Here is a 15,783-nt window from a genome sequence, read left to right on the forward strand (position 1 = left end):
GCAGTTTAAAGGTTCACACTTAGAAACTTGGTACGGAGGAGTGGGGAATCGAAATAGCAACCTTCCAACCTCTCGATTACTAAACGACTCCTCTACCTTAAGTCTGCTGTCGCCGTGTCTCATCACAAGAACTCTGTAATGGTGTTCTCAAAGACGTTTTTCTCGATTCTCTCTAAAACGATTCTCTCTCGATTCAGAAAAGTTCATAATCGATTTTGTAATTTTATTTATTTATTTATTTTTAAATGCAAGCTGCATCGATTATTGGATTGTTCATAGAAAAAATTGTGACAAGGAAAAGCTTTTTCTCTAATAAAAAATAGAGAAGGTAATTCATCTGTTAAGTAGGAAGTGTAGCAAAGACTCTGAGTAGCAAACTCGAATGTTTTAAAAGTCGAAATGGATTGATAATCGTTTTATCGGTTTAGAATTGATAATCGTTTTTTTTACACATCCATTTTATGTTGAAATGCAATTATCGATTGATTATCAATTCGAAACCGATAAAACGATTATCGATGCATTTCGACTATTGAATCATTTGAGTTGGCAACTCAGAGTCTAAAATCACTTCCTACTTTGTGTTTGATAATTAAAGAAAATCAACAGATGAATTACCTTCTCTATTTGCTTTATTAGAGAAAAAGCTTTTAATGGTCACAATTTTGACTTTCTATGAGCAATGCAATATTCGATGCAGCTTGCATTTCAACATAAAATGGATGTGGTAGAATTTTTTTTTTTATTACAAAATCGATTTAAAATCGATAATCGATTTTAAATGAAATCGTTGACCTCTGAATCGATTTCGAATCGAATCGTGAGGTGCCAAGAGATTCCCACCCCTACATGCTACTACCTACAATCTTAACAACTTGCTAGCGGTGTGATTGGTTTGTTGACCTGTCAATCTCACTAAAACATCTATGTTTTCAACACAACTCCATGCGCCAGACTCCTCCTCCGTCATCCGTTGGATCGTGTCAGTCAGGAGTTATTGAAAAGAAGATACATCTCACTAATGTGGGAGGATGTGTGCCATCGACAGATGCTTGAGGATTCACTGTCCCTTTTTTATGTATGATGAAATAAAAACATACAGTACTGTGCAAAAGTTTTAGGCAGGTGTGAAAAAATGCTGTAAACTAAGAATTCTTTCAAAAATGGAAGTGTTAACAGTTTATTTTCATCAATTCTTCATAAATTAACAAAATGCAGTGAAGTAACAGAAGAAAATTCTAAATTAAATCAATATTTGGTGTGACCACCCTTTGCCTTCAAAATAGCATCAATTCTTCCAGATACACTTGCGCAAAGTTTTTGAAGGAACTCGTCTGGTAAATTGTTCCAAAAATCTTGGAGAACTAACTACAGATCTTCTGTGGATGTAGGCTTCCTAAAATTCTTCTGTCTCTTCATGTAAACCCAGACAGACTCGATGATGTAGAGATCAAGGCTCTGTGGGGGTCATACCATCACTTGCAGGACTTTCTGTTCTTCTTTAAGCTGAAGATAGTTGTTAATGACATTGGCTGTATGTTTGGGGTTATGTTCCTGCTGCAGAATACATTTGGTGCCAATCAATCATACGCCTCCCTGATGGTATTGCATGATGGATTAGTATCTGCCTGTATTTCTCAGCATTGAGGACACCATTCATCCTGACCAAATCTCCAACTCCACATGCAGAAATGCAGCCCCAAACTGGAAAGGAACCTCTACCATGCTTCACTGTTGCGTGCAGACTCTCATTATTGTACCTCTCTCCAGCCCTTCGGCGAGCAAACTGCCTTCTTCTACAGCCAAATATTTCTAATTTTGACTCATCAGTCCAGAGCACCTTCTGCCATGTTTCTGCACCCCAGTTTCTATGTTTTCGTGCTTAGTTCAGTCACTTGGCCTTGTTTCCTTGTCGGGGTAGAGCTTTTTGGCTGCAACTCTTCCATGAAGACCACTTCTGGCCAGACTTCCCCGGACAGTAAATGTCTGTACCTGGGTACCACTGGTTTCTGCCAGTTCTGAGCTGATGCCACTGCTTGAAATCTTCCGATTTCGAAGGTAAATAAGCTTGATGTGTTTTTCATCAGCTGCATTAAGTTTCCTTGGCTGACTACTGCGTCTACGATCCTCAACGTCTTCTTCAAAAGAGCTTGAACTGCACATTTTGAAACCCCTGTCTGCTTTGAAATCTTTGTCTGGGAGAGACCCTGCTGATGCAGTATAACTACATTGTGTCTTGTTGCTTTGCTCAGTCTTACCATGTAAATGGATACAAAATAAACATTTATTGTTTACATTTTTCAAAGCATTCTTAGTTCATAGCATTTTTTCACACCTGCCTAAAACTTTTGCACAGTACTGTATATCTGTGAATTATTTTAATAAGTTGTTATTAATTGTTAGCTCAGAGTTGTTTGCAAGATGTATGTTTATGAATGGCAGTGGCACGGCCACCCTGTACCTTTCATGTTGTTAAATGTTAAATTAAATTCAATGTTCAAAAATGTTAAGTTAAATTCCTTGTTCAATAGCTTAATATTGAATACACAATAACAGGGTAGCTATGTTTATTTGGCGCTAGGCCCAGTATATTATAAACAAAATGTTATGCAATTTATATAGTAGGGGGTCCCTGCTCATCTCGCCATCAGTTTGGGGGTCCCTGGCCTGAAAAACGTTGAAGACCCCTGACGTAGGCTATTGTAACAGGTAAGGACTTTGGTGTTAACCTCTGATATGGATGCTGAAGGCAATATGCTAATGCCCTCTGGTGGGCACTAATATAATTACCATTTGTAGCATATAGCCCTTACAGTTTGTTTGTTACTCAAGTAGCCTACTCGATAGTGATATTATTCATTTAACTAATAGGTGGGATCAGTGTTGTGTTTAATAACCGGGATATTGAACGGCCTGTGCTATAATAACTCGATTACAAATGAACAAAGTTTATTTTGATAAGCAACCTACATAAGGAAAGACAAGAAAGAAAAACACTTTATTATCGTCACACTTTTCCGACCTCATCCATACAGAAGAAGCGGGGCTGCGTGCGCATTCTGCGCAACCTGCCTGGGCCGAGTGCAACATTGATGAGCGGTGCGCCTCCGCATCTTGCGCTGAAAAGAGGAGAATATTTCACCGGGCGATTGTGCGCCTATTAGTGTTATTGTAATATTTAGATTTTGAGTTAGAAAGTTCCTCATAATCGAATACAGCTAAGATTAAATTCTCGTCAATCTTTAACATCGCCATCGTTGTATTTTGCCGCTACCAGAATCAACACAGAAGTAAGTTTTCAAGTAGTAAAGCCCGCCTCTTGATTGATCTGATTGGTTGACTGGGCCGAGTGTGACATTGATGAGCAGTGCGCCTCCATGACTACTGTACACATGAGGGTCAGCTCAGCTAAGGGTCCGAATACACATAAGCGTTTTTTTTTTTAAACTGGACGCTAGAAAATGCATTGATTCAGGTTTGGGGCGCTCTGCGTGTGCGCCTTTTCTCCACCACGCGTTTCGTCTTTGGAGCGTTTTTTAAGGTGCGCTTAAAAGTTGAACTATTCTCAACTTTCCAGCGCAAGGCACGCGTGGTCGAGAAAAGGCGCACACGCAAAACCATAGGAATCAATTCATTTTCTAGCGTCCCGTTTTTAAAAAGACGCTTATGTGTATTCGTACCCTCAGGCTACTCTCAAAATTATAACAGCCTGCTGATTTGTCAAGATTTTGCAACAGCAAAGAGTATTGTTGAAAACTCATTTATGTATTAAAGTTTTTTCTGTTCTTGTTTTTTTTAAAAAGTTATTATATAACCTGCACTGTAGTTCTGTATACAATTATGTTTCAATGAAGGTGTGGCTGAAAAGGAAATAATGGATAGCACCATGTAGGAAAGAATCATCACCGTTAATGATAATACTCTTAATCGCAACACCGCAATACTCTTAATTTCCAAAGAACCACACATGCCTGCCACTTCTCTGATTACATCACTGATGAACACAGTGAGAGGTGCCTCTAACAGGACATGCACTCACTGAGCCATGGACGCATCCTGAAACTGGACCTCTCCTAAACACACAGGGGAGATAGCCGCAGATGTGTTTACTGACCGAGATGTTTACTGAAACACAACTCAACTGGTATATTTGGGTTGTTACAAAATTGATATCAACGTCTCCTGCCGAAGAAACGAACAACCAAACCAAAGGAACCAAGTTCATGTGTTTAGATGAAATAACACTGGGCGAGCTGTTAGTAGTTATTATGTAGCGTGTGTACAATGACTTGGACTTGTGCCACGTGAACTTAAAAAACATAACAATTGAAGCAGACAACATGGCTAAACTGCAGCCGCACCCTGACAATGTTTTGATAAGAGAGAAAACACTGGCCTTCCAGTGAAACACGCTTTATTTAGTTTAGGTCCTATTTCACAACACGTCACAAAATATCCCTGAAGTCAGGCATTCATGTCTTAACTTCCCTATTGTGTTTCGACCTGAACCACACTGCCAAGTTTAGGGAGTACCGTGGATGACCCCAAACACATCTTAGACAGAGGAGCAGTTTTTACTCTGTCAACTCAAAAAGCACCCACACTGATGTCACCCTGCAAAAAATAAAAACCCAAATCTGTACGTTACAGAATATTTATTATGAACACAAGAAGACAAGTTAACTTTCATAGACTGAGAGGAGGGTTATGACACTCTCTACTCTTGGATTGACTCGTCAGGTCTGGTCGGATGAGTCCACAGGACTTAGGTATTCCTGATCAGCTTGGTGAGCTTCTGAACCTTGGTCTTGGTGGACATGTCCACATAGTTGTCCCCAATGCTGACAATCATGCCACCAAGGATGGATGGGTCAGACTGTAGACAACGAAAACAGAGAGAGTTTATCACCTTGTTCTGGGACAAATGTCATTGAAATCCAACAACTTAATCAATCATAATGCAATTTGTTTTGATCCTCCCCACAGTGGTTGTACATAATGGTTACAAAAATGATAAAAAATATATAAATGTAGAGCATATTTAATACATTGTAACAGTATTCCCAGTAGACACTGTAGATTAGAGAATCAAAGGGCCTAAAGGCCACCCCCTGAGAGTGTTTTATTTCAGGAGACCTCCCATAGACGCTCCAATAGAAACACAACCTTCCATTTCTAATAGAAGGCTCCAGAATTGTACATAATCCTCAGTAAAATGTTCCAACCATAACAGAAAGTTATACTTCCAATAGAAGGTACCAGAATGTTTGCACAGTATCATGTTTGATTACTCAGCAAAATGCTGAAATAGAAAGTAAATATTTTCTTGCCAATGAACGTCTTTATATTTTTTTTTTAACTGGGAAAGGCAAGCAGATTAACCTTCACAGCGCAGTGGCGTGATCATGTTATGTTGTCTTACAGCAGAAACTGAATTCCAGAGCTACCCTTGATTAAACACGAAATGAGATCTGAGTTCTCAGAGCAACGGGTAAATCCACCACTTCAACTTCACGGCCTTCCAGAAAGTTCTGCAGACAACCGGCATACCTTGGTCACCAGATTGATGGTCTGTCCCTTTGCCAAGAAGCCATTCAGGGCAACCTTCAGATCTGCCAAGCTGGCTTCATCCAGAGCCTAACAGCACCGATGAAAATAAATTAAAAAAAGTTCAAAGTTAAACAATCACAGAAGATAACTAACAGTAGATCAAATGTATTATAACCTGAATATGCAATATGGCTTTGATGTACGCAACACTAGTAATGACACTAGAGTAAGACATCTGTCCAAAACAAGCCCCTAAACATTTAAAATATTGGACTTTGAGGAAGCACACTGGTTTGAACAGAATTCAATAACTACATTAACTTTGTTTGAATCTATCAATACAACAAATATAGTGTTGAAGTTACTAAATTCAGTCTATTCGATAAGGCCCTTACCATATTACAGTCCACATGAACATTTAAAAAAATGCATCCACATTGTGACCAGTGGAGCAAGCCTAATTTTTGGTCAATCAGCCACAGTTACTAGCCACTTTCACACAAAGTTGTATATTTTGTATCCATACATTTGTTCTGATGGCATGGATGTATTAATTGATGTGTTCTTTGCAGCCATCTGTTTTGGTTAGGCAGCATCATAGCCAGTGAGCCTAAGAAACTAAACAAACTGTTAACGAAGGCTGGCTCTGTTCTGTGGACTGCTCTGGACCTCCTAGAGTTGGTTGTGGAGAGAAGGATGTTGTGCAAGCTTCTCAAAATATTGGCGCACCCCACACAGTCTGAGGCTCCTTCATCGCCGTGGCAATAAGGACCGTTACTGATCATTCCTGCCCACTGCAGTAGCCATCTTCAGCAACTTTCCTGTGACGGGTGGCAATGCTATACATTGTGCATATTTAATTTGCACAATACTCGTAATATCTTGCCTTAAAGTTCAATTCTATTTTTATTCTTTTTTGTTAATGTAGTACTGTAATAGTTATGTAAATATAACACAAATTAATTCCATAATGTCTATCAAAATGTTTTTTGGGGATATTTACTTTTGGAGACTGAAGAGATATAGGTAGGCTAATGTCTACTGGTCTGGCTTAACATTTGTCCAACTTTCCACTGTTTACAAAGGCAAACTGGGAGCAGCGCCAAAGTCCATCACTGGCCAAAAAATGCATTTCATCCATTCAAATTCAAAATCCGATATTGTCCTGAAGAAGCCTGCACCAAATACGCAACAAATATTCTTCACAGATGTGTTAGCGAGCTAATTTTACAATCAAAACTATAGATCAAAGGCGTTTGCATCTCCATTTGTGTTTTTCAAATCTTACTCTATACATTATTATACACTAAACGCCTGAGTATTCAGACTCCAAAATGTCTGCAACACGGATGTATATGTGCGCATTTGTGTGCACAAGTTTAATCACTCAGTATTTGAAATAATATTTCTACGTTGTGTGGATCTACAGCAAAGACTATTCAGGATAGGCAAGGAGGAGGGGGGACTTCTTCAATCGCTAAATTAATATCAGAGTAAGCCTTTGCTACGTTGGTGTCCCATAAGTTCTCAGAATTGTTTAATGTCTATGTGAAGTTATTCATCTTCCGCAAGTAGTTGTGATCACTTTGAACCCACAATTGCATTTTATTGGTGAGCCGATTGAGAAATGTAACCTTGCTTCAGGCTATGCAGCAAATGGTTTCTTGGTTGCTATGGTTATCAAGTTGCTATGCAAGCTAACTAAGGAACCTTAAATAACCTTAAACAGTTTAAATGGCAGAATTCCTTTAGCATGAAATGATAGCTAGTTACCTAGCCGATGATACAGTGTCCTTAATTTAACGTATACAATTATTATAGGAAACGGTAGAAACCCTAAGGGTACCTTGTCATCTTCATATTTACATTAATTCATCTTACACATAAACAGGAGTCCATATTAAAACACGCTAGCAACTACCAACTGTTAGAATGGTTCCTTAAGCTAGAGCTAGTTAGGTTCATTGGCATGAGACCTTATATGTTTTAAACTGCTTACGATGCTACTGTATTGATAGCTGATATTTGACAATTTTATTATAGTACACTTGCGTACTAAATTGAAGAGGTCATATTGAATATTTGTACAACCCTAGTGCATGTTTCATTTAGAAAAACAGAACAAACATACAGATGTGTGTGTGTGTGTGTGTGTGTGTGTGTGAGGAATGACAGACAGATGTGGTGTACCTGTGCGGTGGTGACTGAGCAGGTGACCTCTCCACGGTGGGCCTTCATCATCATGGTGTAAGCACCAATAACGTCAGCGGTGACGGGCAGGCGGCCATTTTCGGCCAAAACACCTGTAGTGGGCAGTCACCATGGCAAACGTACATTGAGTACAAACCTGAACTTTGGCCCATTTTTCCCTATTGAGACTAAACAACTTATATAAAGTGCAATAGCACTACCTGATTATTCCACATATGTATGATGATATCAAAATAAATATGGTCAACATCTAGTGGCTTGTCGGTCCTTTCATTGTCATTTCATTGGGCCTTCATTTCTCATTAGGGCAAGTTCACCCTTTTAAATACTAAATGACAAATCGTGCTATTCTTACAGTTGCACCTGGAGATCATAGAAGGAGAGAGTCAGCCACTCACCGATGAAGTTGAGTGTGATAGGGGTGGCCTTGACCTGGCTCAGGGCGTCTGTGAGGGTCTTCTGCTTTAAGGTGCGCTTCACATGGGGGTTCATGACAATGCTGGACACCTTGGGGTCCTTAATCAGGGCCTGTGGGAGGCAAAGGTGACAGTGAAAGAAGACGTGAATTTACGAGAGGGTGAACCGAGTTGGAAAGGAAAGGAGACTGAACAAGGACACAACAGATTCGCCATCCCACTACATAGGTGCGCACAAAGCACGACAGATTCTCAATTGCTCTGCATGACTGAAATCCAATTATATGAACGGGCAAAATATGATGTGCAGAGATCTCCTGACGAGAAGCTACACTGAAAAAAACTTACCTTTACTCTGCCTACTGGAGAAAGATGAGTCCGCCCAAGCATTCAACGCAAGCATTGACTAAACTCTTTGGCACCTATCAATAAAGCTTCATGGGCTTCAAGCTTCAGGTTTCATGGGCCTTTCCTTGCAACAAAAGGTTTGTATTAAACAGGCATGTAAACTGGTCAGGGGTGAAAAAGGTGAGAAGGTTGCGTGAGAGGAAAAATTGCCGGGGGGGGGGGGGGGGGGTCGTCCTGTGGCGAGGACACATTTACAGGGTCAAAAAACAAACAATCAAACAAAAAAACATTTAGAAATGAATGATGGCAGATTATGGTGGGACTTTTGAAACTGTAATCCCAAGAGGGTCAGCAATACTCCACCTCACTACAATATGGTACTAACACATGTCGCATTTACGATTTCTTTTGATATCAAGTTTTGCTGCTAAGCTTTGTCCTTGGAAGATTTCAAGATGACCTACAATCACAAGGTGACATGTTATAATGGTATGTGAAATTCAGTCAGTGAAAGAAGATTTGATTTGCAACCATTTCATTGAGGATATATGAAAAAGGACAGTGATTCACTTTAAACCGTTAAAGAGCAACAGTGAGCTGTAGAATGTAGTTTTATATTGCAACATTTCCATAATTACTTCGTTCAGAAGAAATAATCGTATAATAAAATATACATCTTTTATTCTAGCATACAGTAGCCTAATTGCTGAGGCATTGGCTATATTAATGTTCCTACCTGGCAAGTGTTGCGTTTTTACTGCGTTGTAATCTTCAACAAAAAAAACGAACGAGGACATTGTCCAGGTTCTTGTTGGTGGCTTCGTCGACATTTAAGGAAAACTTTAGCTTTTCCGAAATACGTCTTTTAAACTCTGGTGTTATGCCGTGTGTGTTAAAATAGCTGGCATGCTGATTGGATATTGACAGTTTAGTCAAAGCAATTTTGTCTTCAGCTATTTTTTGGCATAAATTCACCAGGGGTTGGGCGAGCTTGCCTGGACTGTGTTCTGCGATGAACGTACACACGCATATTTTCAGGGCACATAAACGGTCAGTTATGGATGCCGGTACATCAGATGTGGTTGTTGCCCCCAGTAAAAGCGTTGTGTGTTCGATAGCACGAACAGCTGCTCTACGAGCGGGGTCTTACTCATAAGTGGAAGTTTTCCCGCTAGTTGCATACATAGCTTTCTTGAGCACAACAAGAGAGCACCTGCTTCTCTAAACTTCTTACACCGGCTACCAAAAGGCTTACCGTCCTTCCCTATCTCTTCTATCCATGCCCAGCGCCATTTCTTTTTCAATCCTTCATCAACTAGGAGGGCATCTTCCCAAGGATTCTTGAACTTACTCTGCTTCGGTGTGACAGTATCTCTACTTTGGCATCAACGTAGGCAGAGCGATACAGAAAAGTCGGTGGTGAAAGCACATTTTCCCAAGACCCGCCCTAATCTACTTCTGATTGGCTAATTATGTTCTTTTGACAGCCTGAGAGTTGTGCTTTTCATATCATTGGCAGACGAACTCATAAACTCGAAAGTAATGGTGATGATAACGAGTTTTCAATATTAAAAAATATATATATTAGACTTTTTTCCCGCAGCCAAACGCTGCACGCCGGAAATCCCCCCCCCCCCCCCCCCCCTAAAAAAAAAAAACTACACGATCTACACGATTCACGTAAATGGCATATTTCGGTGGGAAAACGGCGAATTTCGCCGAAAAGCGACAAGTTTGCATGCCTGATTAAAACAAATGATGTACAACTGAAATACAGAGTGGAGTAGCATGAAGGTCACTGCAGAGGGCTGGAGGAGAGAGGGGGTCAATAAGGCAGAAATGTAAAAATCACTCACACTCAGACGCCCCAAATCCTGCTCCACCTGATCCAGTTTCTTCTGCTTACTGGCTGCTGAGAACAGAGCAGTGGCATAGCGACCTTCCACTCCATACACCGTGATTGGGGGCTAAAGAGAGAGACAAACAGGCCTGAAGTTATTAACAAGTGTTCAACAGTCTATGGTATCCATACCACCACGGCCTGAAGTTATTAACAAGTGTTCAACAGTCTATGGTATCCATACCACCACGCCCCTGCATGCTCTACCGTGGCGGAAAGAATAACGTTACATCTAAAATAGTAACAAATGGCAGTTCCAAGTACAACGTAAAGGAAAATACTCGGCTCTGTCACACTTACCTTCATCAGCTTCGATCGGACGACCGACGTGCTGAATTGACGCACCTACAGAGTGAGAGATAAATGGCAATGTCAGCTTAGATTTAGTCAAGTTAGTAAAGCACCAGCTAAGCCAGATAAGCAATTTTTTTTTGATTAACCAAACCATGTCAGACATCGAACGTGTTCAATGACTTAGTTCAAATAAACAATATCACAAAGTTCCTGAATGACACTCAAGATAGCTACCATGATAACCTTCAAATTACAGACAACATAAGTGAGCTTCCCACTGACCAAGTTAGCTAGTCAACGAGTTAGCTACTGGCCTTGCATAGCATGCCAATGTCAGCAAACTGGCACTGAATTTGGACTCTTCGTTAACACATGCCCGTCTCCAGCATAAACACACAATTTGTGTTGCTAGACAATTCTTTGCCACCAACACTAATACGGTGTAATGTCAAAGAAGGCATTGCAAACCAGGCATTATTATCTATTTTAAATGTAACGGTTGGCTAAAATAAAACTGCTAACCAGTGACGTTAGCAACAGACCACAGCTTTTAGCCAGATTGCTAACGTTAGCTACCATACAGCACTGAACACCACGTCGAAATGCACTTCGAAAAGAAAAAAATATATGAATGTTAACCCACAGTGCTGTTAAACACAAACTTCTCTTGTATATTATTTGTTAAATCAAATAAAAGACTGAGCGGAAAGCAGTAGAAAATGTAAAGGTTTTCCGAATGTCATACCTGCAGCCCCAAGCCTATCCCTGCCATTTTCTCTGAGAAGTGAGGTCAAAATGCATACGCATGCGCTAAAGTCGCACCAAATAAACGTCCTTCAGCTACAATGCATTGTGGGACTTGTTGTTGAGGTCTGACATAAACCGAACAATTGGGGCTGAATTGAAAGTGTGTTGGTAATGCAAACTACAACATGAGGGATAGAAAGATGGTGGTGTATTTGTTCCGTATGTACCTTATAGAATGAATAAAGAATTCACCAAGGTGTCATTAATAAATCTGGAAATAGAACATGCATAGCTGTCATAACAGATGTCACTGGTCAGTTGTTGATGGTTTTCCTTGCCCATTCCTTGGCTCTTGAGTTGTGATAGGGGGATTGAGTAGGGGAAGCAGCTTTTTTTTTTCCTTTTAATTTTTACTTGTTTTGGTAGACGGACAAACCCCTGTCATCAGTGTCCATCACGTATAAATAACAAGCTGAATAGTTAAATATATTTTCTTATAAATAGTCATAATAACAAATCTATTAATTATATGGCAAGTCAAAGGGATGATTAAGTAAATTTTCACTAGGCCCAAATTAAGTACAGATTGCTGAATCCAGACACCACACGGCATGTCATTTGTAATGTGCATATCCGCCACAAGGGACAGAGGAGCATACTTTGACAGGAAGGGGAATAATCTTCCTCAGCAAAATGATTTAAAAAAAATTACAAAAAGATTGAAAGACCAGATCTATGTGATCCATGTAACCTGTGGTCATTGTTTAGTTTGTGTTTTGAAGCCAATATTTGTTGCAGTCTTTGTTGGAAGAACAGTTGACAAGTTGGTTTATGGAGGGGCTGTCTTAGACGAAGAGGATGGAGTTGGGCCTAGAAATAGCGACTGCTGTTCCAACTAAGTGTAAAAACAGTTTAATTTAAAAAATGTAATGCAGGTTGACATTTAGCAGTAATCCAAAAACCTTTGAATGAAGGTCTCCTAACCATAAGGATAAGTGTCTTACATTTGAGGGCTGGTTTCCAAGCAACAGATTATCCATAGACCTGGAACAGAGGCTTACCGTGTCCAATAACAAATATAATGTGTGATTTAAAGGAAGGCCGCCTAAATGGCATCTATTACACCAGTCCATAGATGTATCTTGTGTGGTTGTTGAAAATTATATTCATTTCATCCAAAGTAGCTGTATCACAAATGTCTTTATTATTTAGAATAATAACAAAGAGGCAATGGGAACTTCATTTTATTATGGTAGCTGTCTCTACAGTAAGAGGATTTGAATTTTGTGCAATGACTTTTTTTTTTTTCAAAGATGTGTATGATATCCCCTTATGACTTTTTCTATTATAATTCTTTTTCATGATGATTGTATGATAGATACAGAGAGCGACTGCATGACAATACGGATCCTTCCTGCACTTAAAGATGCCAAATGAAACACACAGATGACCACATAGCAATCATCATGTGTGATCTTGACTCATCGCTAAACCACTACACAATGTCACAATGTCAGTTACAATAATGTAGACAACCAAATAAGCGCTGTCAGTGACATCACCACCATATGAACCCTTCACTGCATCCTTCACTCCCTCTCATGAGTCTTAACAACTAGGGACTTCATGCATGCCTTTACATAGAAAAGAATAAGCATTCTATAAAGGCATCATGCAAAAGGCTACATAATTTTCACAAAGAGCACAATTACATTTGTATGCTTTAGCCTTGAAGTGGGGTGTTGAATATAATTAGATTTCCTATTGTGTTATGCAATATTCCAGAATGATCTTGCTGAAGAATTCGATTTAGTAAAAGTTACAAAGACTTTTGAAGGGAGAGATTTGACACCTAATTTCTAGATTGTTCTGTATAGCAGCAACATTAAAGAGGATTAGAATTAGGCCTAGATTAAGAACCTGTCGCTTAATGACTTCATCATAAATCGAGGGAATCTGGAAATTTCCACTGTCAAAACAGAATAGTTTATCATCATATATAAAAGGTTGGGAAACAGTAACTGCAACATATAAAGCAAACCACGTTCTTATAGTTTGTGTATGGTTGTCTTGTCTTCTAGGAGGCGTGTGATGGGCGTGGCATAGATAACACGTTTTTTTGGGCGTGAACAATGACCATCAGACTAGTCGGGTCGGGCCGAGGTAAAAGCAGAGCGCTCCTGTGCGTGTATCAGTAGCCTAAAGAATACGAAGTGTACCGAACTGATCCATCGCTGAAGTGATGAATGCTGCCAGTCACACATCAGGCATCAACATCTTGGAACGACACGTCGGAGGGGACTACAGATTCTGATTGTTCATTCATACTGCATGAAGAAGTGTGCTACTCGCTGTAGCTTTTGGCCTGATTGTATGAAAATGGTAAGAAACCTCTCAAACCTGTCTTCGAATGACAGCCTAAGGAAAAGCAGGGGAGCTAGTAGGCTGGGCAAGTTTTTTGTAATAACAGTTAAGGCTACAGTGTCGCGCTTCAAAAGCCAAACGTGTTGTCAAAGGATAAGGAAGAGCATGGGGAGCTTGTAGGCTGCATGGGCAAGGTTTATTGTATTGACAGTTAAGGCTACAGTGTCGCACTTCAGAAGATCCTGATGAACCTTAAACAACTGGACAAGGGTACATTGTCAGGTCTAACCATGTCTAGCCTACTGGGAGGCTATACGCCAAGCTACGTGTCAGTCGTAATGTTTTGTTTGTAACTTTTAAGTTTTGTCTGTCATCACTGTAAATAGTCTTTCAGGAACCACGTTGTGTTGTGAATACGTCGTTCTAGAAATGTCCTGACGCCTCCCTCTTCTTCAAGCTCAAGTTAAGCCTGAAAGCAGTCTTTCGACATGGCTAAACGCATCAGCGTTGACATCCACCGCTTCCTCCCTTTTCTGTGAATGCTGATGTGTCGTGCAATCGCTTTAATGAATGCCTCAAACAGTCAATGTGTGTCAGCTCATGTGGAAGGGTTATTAGGTGACACAATTTCCCCCGTTAAAGTGTTAGACCAATGACGCTGTAGTGAAGGATGCTATGTCTTTTTTGGCATGTAGCCTAATGTAGAATTTCATTAACGGATCAGATGACATCCGTGTGGGCTACGATGTTTTGACTATGTAGCCAAGGTTTGACACCATGCACAATGTAATTATGGCGGTTGTGCTGACACTGGCTACAATGAAAAAAATGTAGGTTGAATATAGGCCTTGTACCACACACCGAAGTGAGACTGATGCCCTTAAGTGCTAGACGGGGCATAACCTGGTTATTGCCTCACTGCTATTTCCTTGTACAGAATCCGTCATCGGTCCTTCTGGAAAATTCCACCTGCGTTTCTGAGACAGAGTCTAAATTCAGGCGTCCCTATATACATCTTTGAATCAGACTTCAGTTATTTGCTAGATAGCTGGATTTCTTGCACATAACAGATAGTAGGCCTAAGTCAATATATTCGTGGCAAATATAGTGTTTGCTAAGATTGTAGCCTATTAAACTCAGCATATACCTGCTGACAATGCATTGTTGTGAGTAAATCACTGCATGGATATTAATGTAATAAGGTTAATACGTTTGTGCAACAAAATTCCTCTCTTTGCATGTTGTGAACTAAAGGCATCCAAAGTAAGCGTGTGGTAAGACAAATCATTGCCATCGAATTTCAGTGTGATCTTTTGTTAAATAGGTGATAATGGGTCCCGGTGTGTTAACTTTCCACCTTTCCATCTTAATCTGAGACTGGTTTAGGGTTGGGTACCGAAAAGCGGTTCCTATACGACCGGTGCCTACTAATGTGAACTTGTACTGCCCCTTTAAGAGATTTCGTTGCCTGAGCCGATTGAAATACTGCCACTGGTGGCCTTAAATGGACGTTACAGCCAACATAAGCATCACCTCACTTGTGCTAGTTAACTGATGACTCCGTCCTGGCAGCAGGTAACGATAGCCTACCGTTTGTATAGCTACTGTAGCTAGATAGCCATCAACCTTTTAACAGAGAAAATGCTCTAAAGTGTGGCTGTATTTCGCACTAAAAGATTCAAACAATGCAGCAAATGCAACAAAACAATTGCGTATAAAGGGGGGAGAGAAGGCAAGAGACAAAGGCAGATCAGCAACCCCAGCCTGAAGACTAAACGAAGATGCCAGCAAAATTATAGTCTCTTAAAGGGGCAGTACAAGTTCACACAAAGGCCGAATTATGCTCTGTTTTAGACGTAACGCGTAAGCACGTAAGATACACAACCCCCCCTTGCGCGGTAAAATACCCCCCCTTACGTGCTTAAGTGCGTCACCCAAAATTCCTGACTATGC

General features: G+C 40.2%; 1 protein-coding gene across 1 annotated transcript; it reads right to left on the minus strand.

Annotated features, from left to right (window-relative positions):
• Positions 1–4,640: 4,640 nt before the first annotated feature.
• On the minus strand, positions 4,641–11,535 carry atp5po (ATP synthase peripheral stalk subunit OSCP). The gene is made up of 7 exons (XM_080838209.1): positions 11,465–11,535; positions 10,726–10,770; positions 10,382–10,492; positions 8,160–8,289; positions 7,741–7,853; positions 5,551–5,637; positions 4,641–4,876 (listed from the first exon to the last, which is right to left on the minus strand). The coding sequence occupies exons 1-7, from the start codon at positions 11,489–11,491 to the stop codon at positions 4,766–4,768; spliced, it is 624 nt and encodes a 207-aa protein (XP_080694335.1). The 5' UTR covers positions 11,492–11,535; the 3' UTR covers positions 4,641–4,765.
• Between the last annotated feature and the right edge of the window lie 4,248 nt (positions 11,536–15,783).

This window comes from Sprattus sprattus, assembly GCF_963457725.1.
Source record: "Sprattus sprattus genome assembly, chromosome: 5".
NCBI classification, from domain to species: domain Eukaryota; kingdom Metazoa; phylum Chordata; class Actinopteri; order Clupeiformes; family Clupeidae; genus Sprattus; species Sprattus sprattus.

Bases quoted from the DNA above. Each gene is read 5' to 3' on its own strand.
- atp5po (XM_080838209.1), bottom strand. From the start codon at position 11,491: ATGGCAGGGATAGGCTTGGGGCTGCAG. The intron at 10,493-10,725 runs GTAAGTGTGACA...CTCTCTCTTTAG, and splicing joins TCCGATCGAAGCTGATGAAG to CCCCCAATCACGGTGTATGG. The intron at 4,877-5,550 runs GTATGCCGGTTG...CGTTGTCTACAG, and splicing joins CCATCAATCTGGTGACCAAG to TCTGACCCATCCATCCTTGG.